The sequence below is a fragment of the Oncorhynchus mykiss genome, chromosome 4 (genome assembly GCF_057628025.1).
Source record: "Oncorhynchus mykiss isolate SJ-2025 chromosome 4, ASM5762802v1, whole genome shotgun sequence".
NCBI lineage: Eukaryota > Metazoa > Chordata > Actinopteri > Salmoniformes > Salmonidae > Oncorhynchus > Oncorhynchus mykiss.
In genome coordinates this window covers 73,613,697-73,628,707 of record NC_143025.1, presented here as the reverse complement: position 1 = coordinate 73,628,707, position 15,011 = coordinate 73,613,697, and the positions used below count along the sequence as shown (strand labels likewise).

Sequence of the window (15,011 nt, the reverse complement as noted above, 5' to 3'; positions counted from 1 at the left end):
CTGTAGGTATTTGAATAACATTAGATGCTATGTGGACAGGTGTGCTTAGACAGGTAAGGTATTTTGTAGATACGAAGATAATAGATGTCCAAGCCATCCTTACCGGACTGAGCTGCTCCTGCTCCAGGGAGTTAAGAGACAGCTGGAGTTTGGTGCTCTGGTCTTTACTCAGATTCTCCCACCTCTGTCTCATCTGGTCATGAGGGGTCAAGGTCTCTGCCTCTAACAACACACCAGGCGTTCCCTCACTATAGAGAGAGGGGAGAGAGAGAGTGAATGAAATAGTAAGGGATAAACAGAGACCAGTGCAAGAATGAGAGAGAAAACAATTAGAGAGTGTGTGTGTGTGTGTGTGTGTGTGTGTGTGTGTGTGTGTGTGTGTGTGTGTGTGTGTGTGTGTGTGTGTGTGTGTGTGTGTGTGCGTGCGTGCGTGCGTGCGTGCGTGCGTGCGTGCGTGCGTGCGTGCGTACCTGTCTCCATTGGGTGTGGTCTGTTGGCTGAGAATCTCCTCCCCTACACTGGCTACAGACTTCAGTAGCCTTCTCTGCTCTGCCAGCTGCTCCTCCAGCTCCTACACAATAAAATAATAGAGCATGAATACACACAGCTCCATACCCTCCACAGTACATTTACTTCTCCAACACAGATACATACTCCACTTAAGACAACTATTCCCGTACGCACTCCAGAGGGAAGGAGATATGTAGAGTCATGGTACAGTATAGCGGTATAGTGCATGTACAGGAAAGAGCTATGTCATATCCTACCCTCTGTCGTAGCAGGTTGTCATGGTGCTGTTGTGTGCGTGTGGAGCGGGCCTGGGACAGCCAGTCCTGTATGTTGGGACTCTGGGACAGGATGGAGTCTGGCTCACTGTCCTCCTGCTCCTGCAATGAACCCTGGGACACATGCAGAAGTCAGAGGTTAGGGGTGAAAGGAGAGATGTTACAGTGGATATAAACAGTGATAAATGCAGTTACTTTGATTGTAAACATACCTACTACTACTGAAGACAATACCATAGCAAAGTGAGAGGCCCGAATGCCATGTACAACAGTGTTAGAGTCAGTATGACGACCAGAGAGAGAGGACTCCAGAGCATCTCTGGGTTGGGATCGGAGGTTAGCATTTCTTTGCTCTTTGTTTGTGTGACATACAGGCAGTTGCTGTTCTCATGGGAGACAGTGGGCCTTTATGACTGAAGCAGATCCTTTGTGTCCACAAAACAACTATTGATGGAGATGCGCAACACACTTCAACAAAACACAACAATACACCAACACATAAGAGAGGCAGGTTTATGGTCCAACTGTGTTTGTGTGTGAGAGAGGGAGAGGGCTACATTTGTCTGTTATTACGGCGGCGCAAGTGCCAAACGCACGTTAGTTTGCGATTTCAGCATGTAAAAATTGTCTCTCTGGCATTTTCCACCCCATACGCCAGGTTCAGCAATTTACCTGTCTAATATCAGCTTGCTTGTGCTGAGGTGGAAGGGGTGGCAATATTTGAGATGTGTCCTTGAAAACAAGCGCAAAAGTGACAATTTCATGCAGCGCATATCGGGATTTAAGACCAACGACAAGCAGGTCTTAGAGGTTGGTAATGGCGTGGATTTTGTGAGCGGAGGCGTTACCTAACCGCCCATGACACAAAGTGCCATTATGCTCATGGAACAAGGGAGGAGATGTGCTTTTTGTGCCGGTAACCCTAGTGTTAATAAACATTTGGTTTCATTTGATTAAAAACCAAGCACATAGCTTTTTTGACCTACCCAATGGATTCGCAAAGTAGCCAAGCCTATCAATAAAGAGTTTGATTCGTGAGACTGCTTTGAAATACATCTTAATCACCAAAGCTTTATTCAAATATCAAGTTTGGGAGCAGCAGAACAGTGAGCGGACATCATGTCTATTTTATCTATGTATTGTGTAATCCTACATCATTGTAGCCAGCTCCCGTTTTGGACGTCAATAACAACCACTCCATGTAAGCTACATGCGCCCATGTGCCCATCATGAAACGAGTGATGCGATGATGCTGGTGACCCTGTAGCATTCCCCTACCCTAGCCGTGTCTATAGGCTAAAACCACGGCTGGTTCAACAGCAATCTGTTGTTTATTTTTTATTCTGTCCATTCTATGATAACATGCTCCTTTCGAAATGTTGTTGTTTCATTTGATTCAAAAACCAAACTTATTAGAATGATTCACCGTCCTGTCTTTATGATGATTACATCCAACTGGCATGCAATGAAATTTAGGAGCCATCTGCTATTTCTGGAGGAGTGTGAATACGATCTGTAAGATGGGTCCATTATGTTTCTTAAACATTATATTTGGGAGCAGTATCACGGTGAGTGGACAATCTCTTTATGTTGGATCTTTATCTGGCTTCTATGAAAAGTTTGGATGTGTGTAAAACCCTGCATTGTCTGAGTTGCCTTAAAATTATATGCCCATGGGGAGTAATTATGGTGCCTGTCACTCTATTTAGACATAGCCTATCTAAAACAAGTTGTTGATTCGTTTTGATTAGAATTAGATTAGAATTATAGCCATAATGCAATTTACAGTAGGCCTAGCCCCTATATCAGTCTGAATGCTATGTTTAACAATATATCTGTCACGAGTCCGACCGAGGGTGGTTTCCCTTCCCGGGAGGGTGGCGTTCGGCGGTCGTCGTCACCGGCCTATTAGCTGCCACTGATTGTCTTTCCTCCCCCTCCTTGTATGTTTATTGGTAGCACCTGTTGGTGAATGATTAGTTTGTCTTTATTAGACAGCCGGCCCGCCTGGTTGTTGTGCGGGATTAATGATTGTAACCTTCGGCTCTAATGTAGAGGAACGTGTTTGTTCCTGGTCGTGAAATTTCAGTTGTACCTTTCTCATTCCCCGTGTTTGGGGCTGTTATTATTGTGAGCACCCTGTGGTTGGTGCATTAAAAGAGCACATCCTTGCACTCTCTGTCTCCTGCGTCTGACTCCACACCCACGACACCCGGAGCATTACAATATCTCCATATTGAAGTCATGCCTTACTTAGAACAATGTTGACTGCAGACATGGTCAACATATTTAGTAAAAATGGGATAGGCCTACATTTTATTACTTTGTTTCTGTAGTCAACTTAACAAACTAGGCTTTAAAGGTTTTAACAGACTAATGTTCTAATTGGAGTTGAAGGGAAGACAATACATAACAGACTTGAAGCCACCACATATTTAGCCATGGAGCAGGTTCTGATTGGACAGTGAGGGGTTAAGCATCCAACTCATTGATTCATCAGCCCTTTCGCGCCACCACCAGCTACAGTGCCCATATACCCGCAGTGAAAATAGAGCCCACTGTGAGAAATAGAGAAAGAAAAAAAGAATGTGAATTGGTGGGAATGAGAGGGACAAAGAGGAGATATATAAAGAAAGAGACACGGAGATAGGAAAGCTGGCAAGAGGAAATAAGAGGACAACGAGAGAGAGGTGAGAGAGCGAGACAGAGAGACTGAGAAAATAGCCCAACACTCATGCCACTACGATGCATCGTGTCTCACCTGGATGTCGACCTGTTTGTCCTGCAACATCCTCTGCAGCTCCACCAGGCTGTCTTTAAGGGAGTGGAGTTTAAAGGTGAGCTGCTCGGCCTCCCCGCGCGTCCCCGCCCGCCCCTCCAGCAGCAGGCTCTCACTGTGGACCGATAGCTCTGACAGGGAGGCCACCTTCTGCTCAATCTCAAACAGCATGTTCTGCAGGGACAGCAGCACACAGTAAGGCCAGAACAAACAGAGTGACCACCAGAGTGACCACAACCTGATTCACAACTTGACCGCAGTCACTGTTGCAGGGAAGAAAGCTGAGAACTGACATGTTTTCCACCCAATCAAATGATCAGATAATGAATCTAGTACCGAAAGCATAACCTACAGCTAGCTAGCACTGCAATTCATAAAATGTAGTGAGTAGGTAACTCAAAAAGAGAGAAAATAGTTGAACGGTTTTCAACAAATTGTACCCACAAAACACCAGTCTCAACGTCAACAGTGAAGAGGCGACTCCGGGGTTCTGGCCTTCTAGGCAGAGTTGCAAAGAAAAAGCCATATCTAAGACTGGCCAATAAAAAGAAAAGATTAAGATGGGCAAAAGAACACAGACACTGGACAGAGGAACTCTGCCTAGAACACCAGCATCCCGGAGTCGCCTCTTCACTGTTGACGTTTGAGACTGGTGTTTTGCGGGTACTATTTAATGAAGCTGCCAGTTGAGGACTTGTGAGGTGTCTGTTTCTCAATCTAGACACTCAAATGTACTTGTCCTCTTGCGCAGTTGTGCACCAGGGCCTCCCACTCCTCTTTCTATTCTGGTTAGAGCCAGTTTGCGCTGTTCTGTGAAGGGAGTAGTACACAGCGTTGTACAAGATCTTCAGTTTCTTGGCAATTTCTTGCATGGAATAGCCTTAATTAATTTAACAAGTGAGAAGAAAGTTCTTTGTTTCTGGACATTTTGAGCGTGTAATCGAACCCACAAATGCTGATGCTCCAGATACTCAACTAGTCTAAAGAAGGCCAGTTTTATTGTTTCTTCAATCAGAACAACAGTTTCAGCTGAGCTAACATAATTGCAAAAGGGTTTTCTAATGATCAATTGGCCTTTTAAAATTATAAACTTGGATTAGCTAAGACAACGTGCCATTGGAACACAGGAGTGATAGTTGCTGATAATGTGCCTCTGTATGCCTATGTGGATATTCCATAAAAAATCTGCCATTTCCAGCTACAATAGTCATTTAAAACATTAACAATGTCTACACTGTATTTCTGATCAATTTGATGTTATTTTAATGGACCTAAAATGTTATTTTCTTTTCAAAACAAGGACATTTCTAAGTGACCCCAAACGTTTGAACGGTAGTGTACGTTGTAAACGTTCATTCATAGGCTACGTTGTAGCAACCTCATGATAGGTATAGTGAACATTTGAGTATCATGTAGTAGCCTAAACCTATCGATGTTACATTGAGCTGGGTGAATGAAAGTCATCAAATATGCTTTAATTAGAAATAAGGCCATGCTCATAAAAAAAAGAATTGTCCCCTCTCATCTTAAATGGCATTGATCACCACTGGTCAATATGGTATGGTCAGAAAGGACAGCTAGAATACTGCTCCCATCAGGGAGACAGCTCAACTGTGACAGTCAATGATAACCCAACCCCAGGCCAACAGAAAAACGTCCTATCTAGAGCCTAAAAGGGTTCTTTGGCTGTCCCCATAGGAGAAACCTTTGAATAACCCTTTTTGGTTCTATGTAGAACCCTTTCTACAGAGGGTTCTACATGCAACCCAAAATGGTTTTATCTGGAACCCAAAAGGGTTCTACCTTGAACCAAAAAGGGTTCACCTATGAGGACAGTCGAAGAACCGTTTTGGAAACCTTTTTTCTGAGTGTACTGTAACTACCTATACCACAACAACATGGACACAACCCCTTTCTCTATCGCAGGAACATCAACGTCCAATGATAGCTCTCTGTTCTCTTCCTCAAAGAGTTTCTATTGGCCGAGGGCAGTGAATGACAGTCCGTGTTCTGGAAGATCAGAGGCCTCGTCACCACATAAAGGCCTTGGCCACTGTTTTCATGAACCCATCAGAAGAGCTACAGCTGCTGCTTCTTGGGCCTGCCTCATACAGTACACATACTGTATGCACACCACGTTCTCTGTCCTCCTTCCCTTTCTCTTTTTCATAATATATACTATTTTCTCTACTTCTCTCCCTCTTTCTCTCCCTCTCTATCCATGTTCCTCTTCCACCTCTTCCTTCAAATCTCCACGACAACACTTCTCCAATGAGAGGCCCTCCCCTTCCATGTTCAGACCATGGGTGAAAAAGGATAAAAGAGAAAAAAGCATGTTTCTCATTTCACTGAGCGGCCCAGAGACACAGTGGTAGAAGTGGTAATTCCCTACTGACATGGTTCCCTCCACAATAGTCTCCCCAGTGCACCACCTCCTCTCCATTCAGAGGAGAGCTGTGACAGTGTCATTCAGAAGGAGACGTGAATATCCCTCTCTCTCTGTCTGTCTCTCTCTTTCCCCCGCCTCCAACTCCCACTCTTAGCCTCTTTCTCTCCATTCCTTTTCCTCCTATTCTTTCCTTATCTCTCATTCTCTGGGAGATCCATTTCTCTTTCCCTCCCTTCGTCTCCACTCATGCCTCCTTTCAAGTAATATCACACACATTTCCATCCCTCACGCTACACCCCCGGCCCCCCGGTCCCCCAGCCCTGCTCCCATTAACTCCAGCAGGGGGCTGTAGGCCCACAGAGGGTTGACCCTGCACAGGCCTAGCCCTTAGACCTGAGCTCCACAGGAGCCATATGTAAACCTTAATCAGCTTATAGTCCTCCCAGCTGCTCTCAGCACACACTTCATGGATGGACTACCTGGGACTGGGCCTCTGAGGTACAGTTATTATTAGCAGCCTGTTCCCATAGAGTTCATCTAAACCACTCAGGGTCACCCGTTTTATGTTTTGAGGCAATACCAGTCAGTAAATGAACTAACTAAACCAGCAGTTCAAAATGTGTTTGTTCCCTATAGTGGGCACTCTAACAGATCCGTGCTTCAGGGAGATCTAGGATCAACTTTGTTTACCACACTCCTAGAATGATCCACTAGGACCCCAAATTACAAAACTGTCTCTGGATCAGCTCAACTTCCACTTCCACCACCACACCAACCTGATCAAAGCTGGGGGTGGCATCACCGTGGTAACAGTGTGAGAGGTGGACAAAGCAGGGCCTGGAGGACTGGGGGAATGTTTAGGGAGCCAGCGGGACGTCCCAAAGCTGGAGGAAGTCAGAGCAGGGGGACAGACCATAATCCTAATATCCCACACAGGGAGAGGGACAAAAAAACAAATCTAATTTAGGATGGTCATTCAGTGGGACAATTGCAATAGTGTGACCACTTTATGTCTGCGTCTTGGCTTGTGGACTCTATCAGACTTTATCCATTTATTTTCTAAAGCAAGTTTTTGTCAGAGCCAGTTTCAGACCTACATAATTTCACCCAGTAATAATACAACCACTACCTAGGAGAAGATATATGAGTGGGAATGCAATTCTCTGCAAAATGAGACTCAGAAATTGAAATCAGTACTATTTTTAAGCATCAAAAAAGGGGGCGAGCCATTTGGATCCAAACCTTGTATAGTGGTCCTGTGCACTGAAACCCCCAATAAACACAACTCCAAAACCCTGACCGCCATATTTCCCGTCCCTATCTTATGACATCATCACCGCCATGCCCCTCACCTGGCAGTCGATCAGCTGCTCCTCCATGTCCATGTCCTCTGGGTGTGGCTGAAGGGCGGAGCTTAGTGTGGCCTTGGTGCTGAGTAACCAATGGTCGAGCTCCTCTGCCTCACTATGGTAACGCTGCAGCGCCTGTTCCTGCCTCTGCTCCTCCAGCTGCTCACTCAGACGCTCCTGTAGGGAGCACCACGACAACCACAACACTTTGAAATGGGTCATCTTTACCTTTATAGCCATTCATTGGTTAACCCCCATGTCACTATGACAACCAACTATTTTACAGCAACCACACTCCTTTACATTAAAACAATTGAATTGTACGTATGGTGTTAAGTATCCATCCATTCTTTCTTTATTCATTGTTGATGAGTGTTCCACTCCCACCCACCTCCAATAGCTGCCGTTTCCCAGAGGCCTTCATGCGGATGGTGGCCATCCTCTCTCCCAGGACGGTCAGGGTGGAATGGAGGGCCAGCTGGTCCCCTGGGTCACTGTCACTGTCCAGGCCGTCACACAGCTCTTCACTGAAACAGGTCTGCAGGTCCCCAATCTCATCCTGTAGCATCAGGATCTCATCCATCAGGGCCTGGGGGAGACGGGGGAGGAGGGGGAGGTCATTTAAACATGTAGTTGGAAAACAGTTCAGAGATTACGGGGAGAGTATGACATATTGACATTTTCAGGTTCAGTGAGTTGGCATTTGGTAAAAACCCTACAAGCACTGTGCCGTTACTGTACTGTTGGCATAGCAACAAGGAACAGCAATGTACTGTCTGTCCAATCCTGCACTGGCTAGTGCAAATAAAATCTAAATGTCTCTCCCTTTCTGCTTTTACATCCCCCTCTCCCCCTCTTTTCTTTTCTGTATCTCTGTCCTTTTCTGAATATCCGCCTCAACACCCTCCCCCCACTTTCTCTCCTTTCCTAAAGTCCCCATCCCTCTTCCTCTTTCTGTCTATCGCTCTCCCTATCTCTCTCACCTGGTGTGCAGCCATCTGGCTCTCAGGGCTCTTGCGGGACTCTAGGCCCTCATTGAGAGCTCCCTCTATAGACTCCATCTTGGTAGAGATTGACTGGAGGGACTCCTGGTAGTGCTGCTGGCGCTCCAAAGCCTCATACAGAGTCTTCTGCTTCTCACTGATCTATATAGGGAGAGGAGGAGAGGGAGAGAGAAGGTAGGAGAGAGAGAGAGAGGGAGAGAGAGTAGGGGAGAGAGAGTAGGGGAGGAGAGAGAGGGAGAGAAGGAGAGGGAGAGAGAGAAGAGAGAGAGGGGGGGGAGGAGAGAGAGGAGGAGAGAGAGGAGGAGAGAGAGGGAGAGAGAGGGAAGAAAAAAGAGGAAGAGAGCGAGAGAGGAGGAGAGAAGGAGAGGGAGACATACAGTCATTATTTCATTCATTCATTTTAACAACTGGATAGTTAAATAGGTCTAAAAATAACTCAGAGAAGAGACAGGTCAGTGTTTATACAGTAACGGTTTGTTTATGTTAGTGGATAGCTGTTGAGCTGACGTACCACATTCTTGAGTGTTTCCCAGGAGCGCTGCAGGTCATCCAGGTTGGCATTGGACTCTAGAGAGGGGTCATACAGCTCCTGTAGAGGGGCCCGACTCAGAGGGGCCCGGCCCTATAATACACAACAGATCAGAGTGTGAGAGTGTGGGTTGTTGTTACATTTTTGCATAGCGCCTTGCCCTTTGACCCTTTGTATTCTTTCGAGCTTTAATTAAATACATTTAAACTGTCCATTTTTGCATATCGGCCTCCTTCGGTTATTCCTTTCATGGTTTTTAGTGCGATATACAGTACCAGTCAAAAGTTTGGACACACCTACTCATTCAAGGGTTTTTCTTTATTTTTACTATTTTCTACATTGTAGAATAATAGTGAAGACATCAAAACTATGAAATAACACGTACGGAATCATGTAGTAACCAAAAAAGTGTTAAACAAATCAAATATATTTTAGATTTTAGATTCTTCAAAGTAGCCACTCTTTGCCTTGATGACAGCTTTGCACACTCTTGGCCTCTCTCAGTTTCATGAAGAATGCTTTTCCAACAGTCTTGAAGGAGTTCCCACATATGCTGAGCACTTGTTGGCTGCTTTTCCTTCACTCTGGAGTCCAACTCATCCCAAACCATCTCAATTGGTTTAGGTTGGGTGATTGTGGAGGCCAGGTCATCTGATGCAGCACTCCATCACTCTCCTTCTTGGCCAAATAGCCCTTACACAGCCTGGAGTGTGCTGGGTCATTGTCCTGTTGAAAAACAAATGATAGTCCCACTCAGCGCAAACCAGAAGGGATGGCGTATCGCTGCAGAATGCTGTGGAGCCATGCTGGTTAAGTGTGCCTTGAATTCTAAATAAATCACAGACAGTGTCACCATCAAAGCACCCCCACACCTCCTCCTCCATGCTTCACAGTGGGAACCACACATGCAGAGATCATCCGTACTCTGCGTCTCACAAAGACATGGCGGTTGGAACCAAAAATCTCACATTTGGACTCATCAGACCAAAGGACAGATTTCCACCAGTCTAATGTCCATTGCTCATGTTTCTTGGCCCAGCAAGTCTCTTCTTATTAACGGTGTCCTTTAGTAGTGGTTTCTTTGTAGGAATTCGACCATGAAGGCCTGATTCACGCATTCTCCTCTGAACAGTTGATGTTGAGATGTCTGTTACTTGAACTCTTATTTCGTCTGCAATCTGAGATGCAGTTAACTCCAATGAACTCTGGGTCTTCCTTTCCTGTGGCGGTCCTCATGAGAGCCAGTTTCATCATAGCGCTTGATGGTTTTTGCGACTGCACTTGAAGAAACGTTCAAAGTTCTTGAAATGTTCTGGATTGACTGACCTTCATGTCTTAAAGTAATGATGGACTGTTGTTTCTCTTTGAGCTGTTCTTGTCATAATATGGACTTGGTCTTTTACCAAATAGGGCTATCTTCTGCAATGTAGAAAATAGTAAAAATAAAGAAAAGTAGGTGTGTCCAGACTTTTGACTGGTACTGTAGATATTGAACTCCATTGATATTTTTTTTGCCTTCGCACCGGCCTCCTTTCATTCTAGCCTGAGCACAAACCCTGTAATTGCGTTGCTGTCTCCTAATGTAGTTAGCCATATGCCAACCAGATGCTGGAAGCCATTATAACCATAGTAAGCCTAAGATTCTACACCCAAATATTTAGAGGATATCTGCACTGGGTGTTTTTTAAGTGCAGCTTCTACATGTACAACTTCCTAGTAAATAGTACTAGTACAGCATCGAAGACTAAACTCTGATTGACGTTTAGTATTTCCACTTCTAAAGCTATACAACTGTTGTGAAGCTTTGAGACAATGAATGACCAATTGCAATTCACCAACAACCCTGCTTATAGAGAAACAAGGGAATCGGTCTACTCAGGAGATAGTGGTAAGATGGCCATGCCTGCAGTCTCAGAGAGCGCTGTTGGGACAGATACGCGTTATAGGTACACAGCACATGTACTTTATAGGAGGCACAGTGAAGGGTAGGATGAAGGTAGTTAGGGGTCGTTGGGATAGTAGTAGCAGGGGCAGGAGAATGGGTGGGAGGCAGTTGGGGGGTGCGCCGGTGCAGTACCTGGTTAAGGGGAGTGTCAGCGTTAGCCCCTGGTGAGGGGGAGCGGCAGGCGGGAGAGGAGACCTCGCTGTTGGTGCCCTCCTCCCCTGACTCCTCTGTTACGGGGGAGAGGAGTGTGTGACAGCGGCCTGCTGTCATCTGACCACACACACACACAACCATATGGAGAAATAGACAGCGAGAAATATAGAGAGAGGGGCCAGAAAGAAAGAGAGAAAAGACAGAGAAAGAGAGACAAGAAAGAGGAGTATGAGAATGGAGAGAGAGCACAGGAATAAATACACAAAGTCAAAAAAGAAAGAGGGAGTGAAATGGAGAGAAAGGGAGAGAAAGAGGAAAGAGACAACATAAGCATAATGAATAGAGTGAAGGGTGGACTTAGCAGAGTAAGCACACTACTGATTAATTAGACAGGAGGTAATCAAATAGTGTCTCAATGAGATCACATTACAAGTATTGATAGAACACAACCCCAAGCCTTACAGACGCACTAAAAGCACAGGAATATAGCGTCAGCTACTGTACTGTACTGTAGCTATCTGCAGCTAGACAAAGAAACCCTTAGTGAAGCTGGAAAGCAATTGCAATGGATGACCCACAAGGCTTTTTACAGGATGTATCAGGGGAATGGAATGGCCAATGCTAGGAAATAAAACTCCTGCGCGTACACTCACACCAGGGACAGCTAAATATACATTGTTGCAGGCTTATACCTCAATGTCTTTCTGTCTTTGAAGCAGTACACACACAGAAAGTACAGCAACAGCACATTCTGCACCATAACAACTTACAACAAATTACAGTTTCTCTTTGAAACATCTAAACCCTGGCTCTATATTCTACATGAGAGAGGCCAGTGCAGCCAGTATAGAGTTAACAACAGACAGTTAGACTGGGGGAGTGAGCTACAGCTGGCCCTACAGTAGAGAACAGCAGCACAGTTGTCTCCCTCCCTCCCTGTCTGCCTGTCTGCCTGCCTCAGTAGAGAGCAGACCTGAAATGCGAGCCGAGCCCTATTGGGCTGTTTTTGGCGGTTATAGTGGAACTTGGCTGACAGAGTTGGACCCTGTCAAAAGTCATTTTCAGGCCTTTCCCGGGCCCCATGATGCAACACCAGGCAATGTCCCGCTGCTGGATACTACACTGTGTGGGAACCATAAACTTAACAGTGATGTTAGTGTCCTCATCGTGTGACAATGCATGATTGACGGTGTATACCCAATTGGTACATACAAGCATAGTCACACACACACACACACACACACACACACACACACACACACACACACACACACACACACACACACACACACACACACACACACACACACACACACACACACACACACACACACATCCTGTTTCCTGGCCTGTTGAGACACCAGCACAAACAGCAACAGATAGAAAGAACGAGACAGGGAAAAAAGAGAGAGAGTGGAATACAGGGACAGGTGAGAATAGAAAGACTATACTGAGGTAGATACCATGTCAGCAGAGACAGCAAGGTGCAGTAGCAGATATACAGTATATACACTGCAGAGAGACAGACAGAACAGAAAGACTGCCCCTAGATTAGGCCTAAACATACCAATACAACACACAGAAAGAGACAGATCTACATATACTGAGAGACAAACAGACAGACCCAGAGTAAACAGAAACTACCTGCAGAGACAGAGGGGAGCGAGACACATAAGGGGATACAGACACAGGGGGTCATTTTCAAACCCCAGTCCCTCACCATGACGACTGAGGGGTGTGCCGGCGGTTGTTTGGTGGGCAGCTCCTCGTCGCTGAGCTCGTCCATACCGTCAGACAGCCCCTCCACCTCACTGACCGTCAGCAGCATGGTGGCGTGCTTGGCCTTCACCGTCAGCATCTTACACTTGGAGTTCAGGGACGCTATCTGCTCCTGGTAGCCTCGGATCTTCAGGGCTAGCTCCTGTCAAAACATCCCAACCACCGGTCAAAACACCCCCGGGATCAACACTTCGTGGTTCAGTCCACAATAAGAAAATCAATAGGTCTGACTAAATAGGCTCCTAGAAAGGGGGGTAGGTTGGTTCAGCGTTGAATGCGGTGCAGAGAAAAGCACCGGTGGGTGAAGAATAAGTGGAGCGAGCGCATTTCTCTTCTCTGTCTCCTCTCTCGATCTTGCTGTGTGTATGAGAGCGAGAATAGCACTGGCTCTGTCCCTGTGACACACATACACACACTCTCTGGTTCCTCTAAGCCAATCAGAGCAGCGTAGAGGCGGGTGAGGCACAGTGGTAAGCTCGATAGACAGAAGGTTTGGTAGAGAGAGAGAGAGAGAGAGAGAGAGGAAGAGAGAGAGCTAACTGAAGCAGTGCAAATCTCTCCTCCACTCTCTCACACACACACAAAGGGTTGAGAGACAGGAAGTGAGATCACAGCTACCCCTCCCTCCTCCAATCCTAAGGAAGAATTCCTGACAACAAAAGAGAGCCGGGAAAAGAGAGGGTGGAGGGAGGAGGGTGAAAGAATTACAGAGCGGGTGTCAGATTACTGACCCACTATGGGCAGTGAGTTCAGGCTCCTCCTCTCCGTCCCTCTCTCACTCCCTCCTCTCCCTCCCTCCCTCTACTCCCTCGCTTTTTCTCTCCCAGATGGTGGATGCACTGATAATCAGACTGAGGTGAGGCAGTAGAACTGCAGCTATCAGCTCAGGGGCGGCAGGCAGCCTAGTGGTTAGAGCGCTGGGCCAGGTTGCTGTATCGAGTCCCCGAGCTGACAAGGTAAAAATATGTCGTTCTGCCCCTGAGCAAGGCAGTTAATCCACTGTTCCCCGGGCGCCGAAGACGTGGATGTCGATTATGGCAGCCCCCCGCACCTCTCTGATTCACATTTCAGTTGAATGCATTCAGTTGTACAACTGACTAGGTATCCCTTTTTGTTGAACTCAGCCAACACTCAACCAAGCCAAACAACTACAGCACAGTGAATAAGACTGCAGCTGTGGTCAAATACCAGCACACAAGAATCTGTGTGTATGTGTGTCTTCATCTCTCTCCCCAAAATGTGTGTGTGTGTGTGTGTGTGCCCGCAATGCATGTGTGTCTCTCTCGCTCTGCAGGAAGGATCAAACACACACTCAGCAAAGTCTGCAAACTGCAGTGTAAAGCACAAGGCTTGAAATGTGCCGTCTGATACTGCAGTCGGGTGTAGCTACAGTATGTCAAATCAGAATCTCATCCATTTGCAGAATGTATCCTTCTCTGTGTGCACAGTCACGTCAGTAGAGGTGAAATCAGATAAGATTGGAATGTATTTGTTTTGGAGATGGAGAGAGAGAGAGAGAGAGAGAGAGAGAGAGAGAGAGAGAGAGAGAGAGAGAGAGAGAGAGAGAGGAACAGAGCCCATGTAAAATGGCCACTGTCACATCATGCAACTGTGTTATAAGCAGGTTTTCTATTCTATTCTATTCTATTCATCCCTGTAGAGACTGACAGGACTCAGCCAACACTGCAGGTTGAAGCTACAGTGAATGGGGAGATTACTATGCAGACAGGAGATACTGTATGAGTCACAGCCTCTGAACAACATTCTCTTCCTTCCACTCTATCATCACTCTATTATCATACTTTGAAGCTGAAGTGGGTCACTTTATTTAAATACAATATGAGCTGCACAGGCCTACTATTTCCCCTGATAGGTATGATTGAAAGTTCCTGGTACCAATTCTGTTTTTGCTGTCTTGCTAACTCTGAATGGTCATTGGGAGTTGGCAAAACAGCCCAAACAGATCTGGGACCAGGCTATGATTGAAAGTTCATTGGGGTGAATAAAAAATAGAATATGCTGTATGACACAATCATTGATCTTCAGTAGAGATACAACTTTAGTGTAGACATCATGTCCATCTTTAGAGAGATAAAATACATCATGTCCATCTTTAGAGATAAAATACATCATGTCCATCTTTAGAGATAAAATACATCATGTCAATCTTTAGAGAGATAAAATACATCATGTCAATCTTTAGAGATAAAATAGACTAAATTGCAGCCATGACCCAACTGAGCTTCAAGACATCTGAGAGAATCAAGAAAGTGAAACTGAGGAGTCAATTAAAAAAAAC

The 15,011-nt window shown here is 45.8% G+C and overlaps 1 protein-coding gene across 1 annotated transcript in view; it reads right to left on the bottom strand.

The window, feature by feature from the left end:
• syne1a (spectrin repeat containing, nuclear envelope 1a) overlaps positions 1-15,011 on the bottom strand; it is a 178,763-nt gene that overhangs the window by 58,685 nt on the left and 105,067 nt on the right. Inside the window, 10 exon segments of the mRNA XM_090232997.1 lie at positions 104-248; positions 471-571; positions 768-899; positions 3,547-3,738; positions 7,306-7,479; positions 7,694-7,891; positions 8,286-8,447; positions 8,818-8,928; positions 10,913-11,050; positions 12,654-12,854. Coding sequence (XP_090089123.1) covers positions 104-248; positions 471-571; positions 768-899; positions 3,547-3,738; positions 7,306-7,479; positions 7,694-7,891; positions 8,286-8,447; positions 8,818-8,928; positions 10,913-11,050; positions 12,654-12,854 — 1,554 coding nt within the window.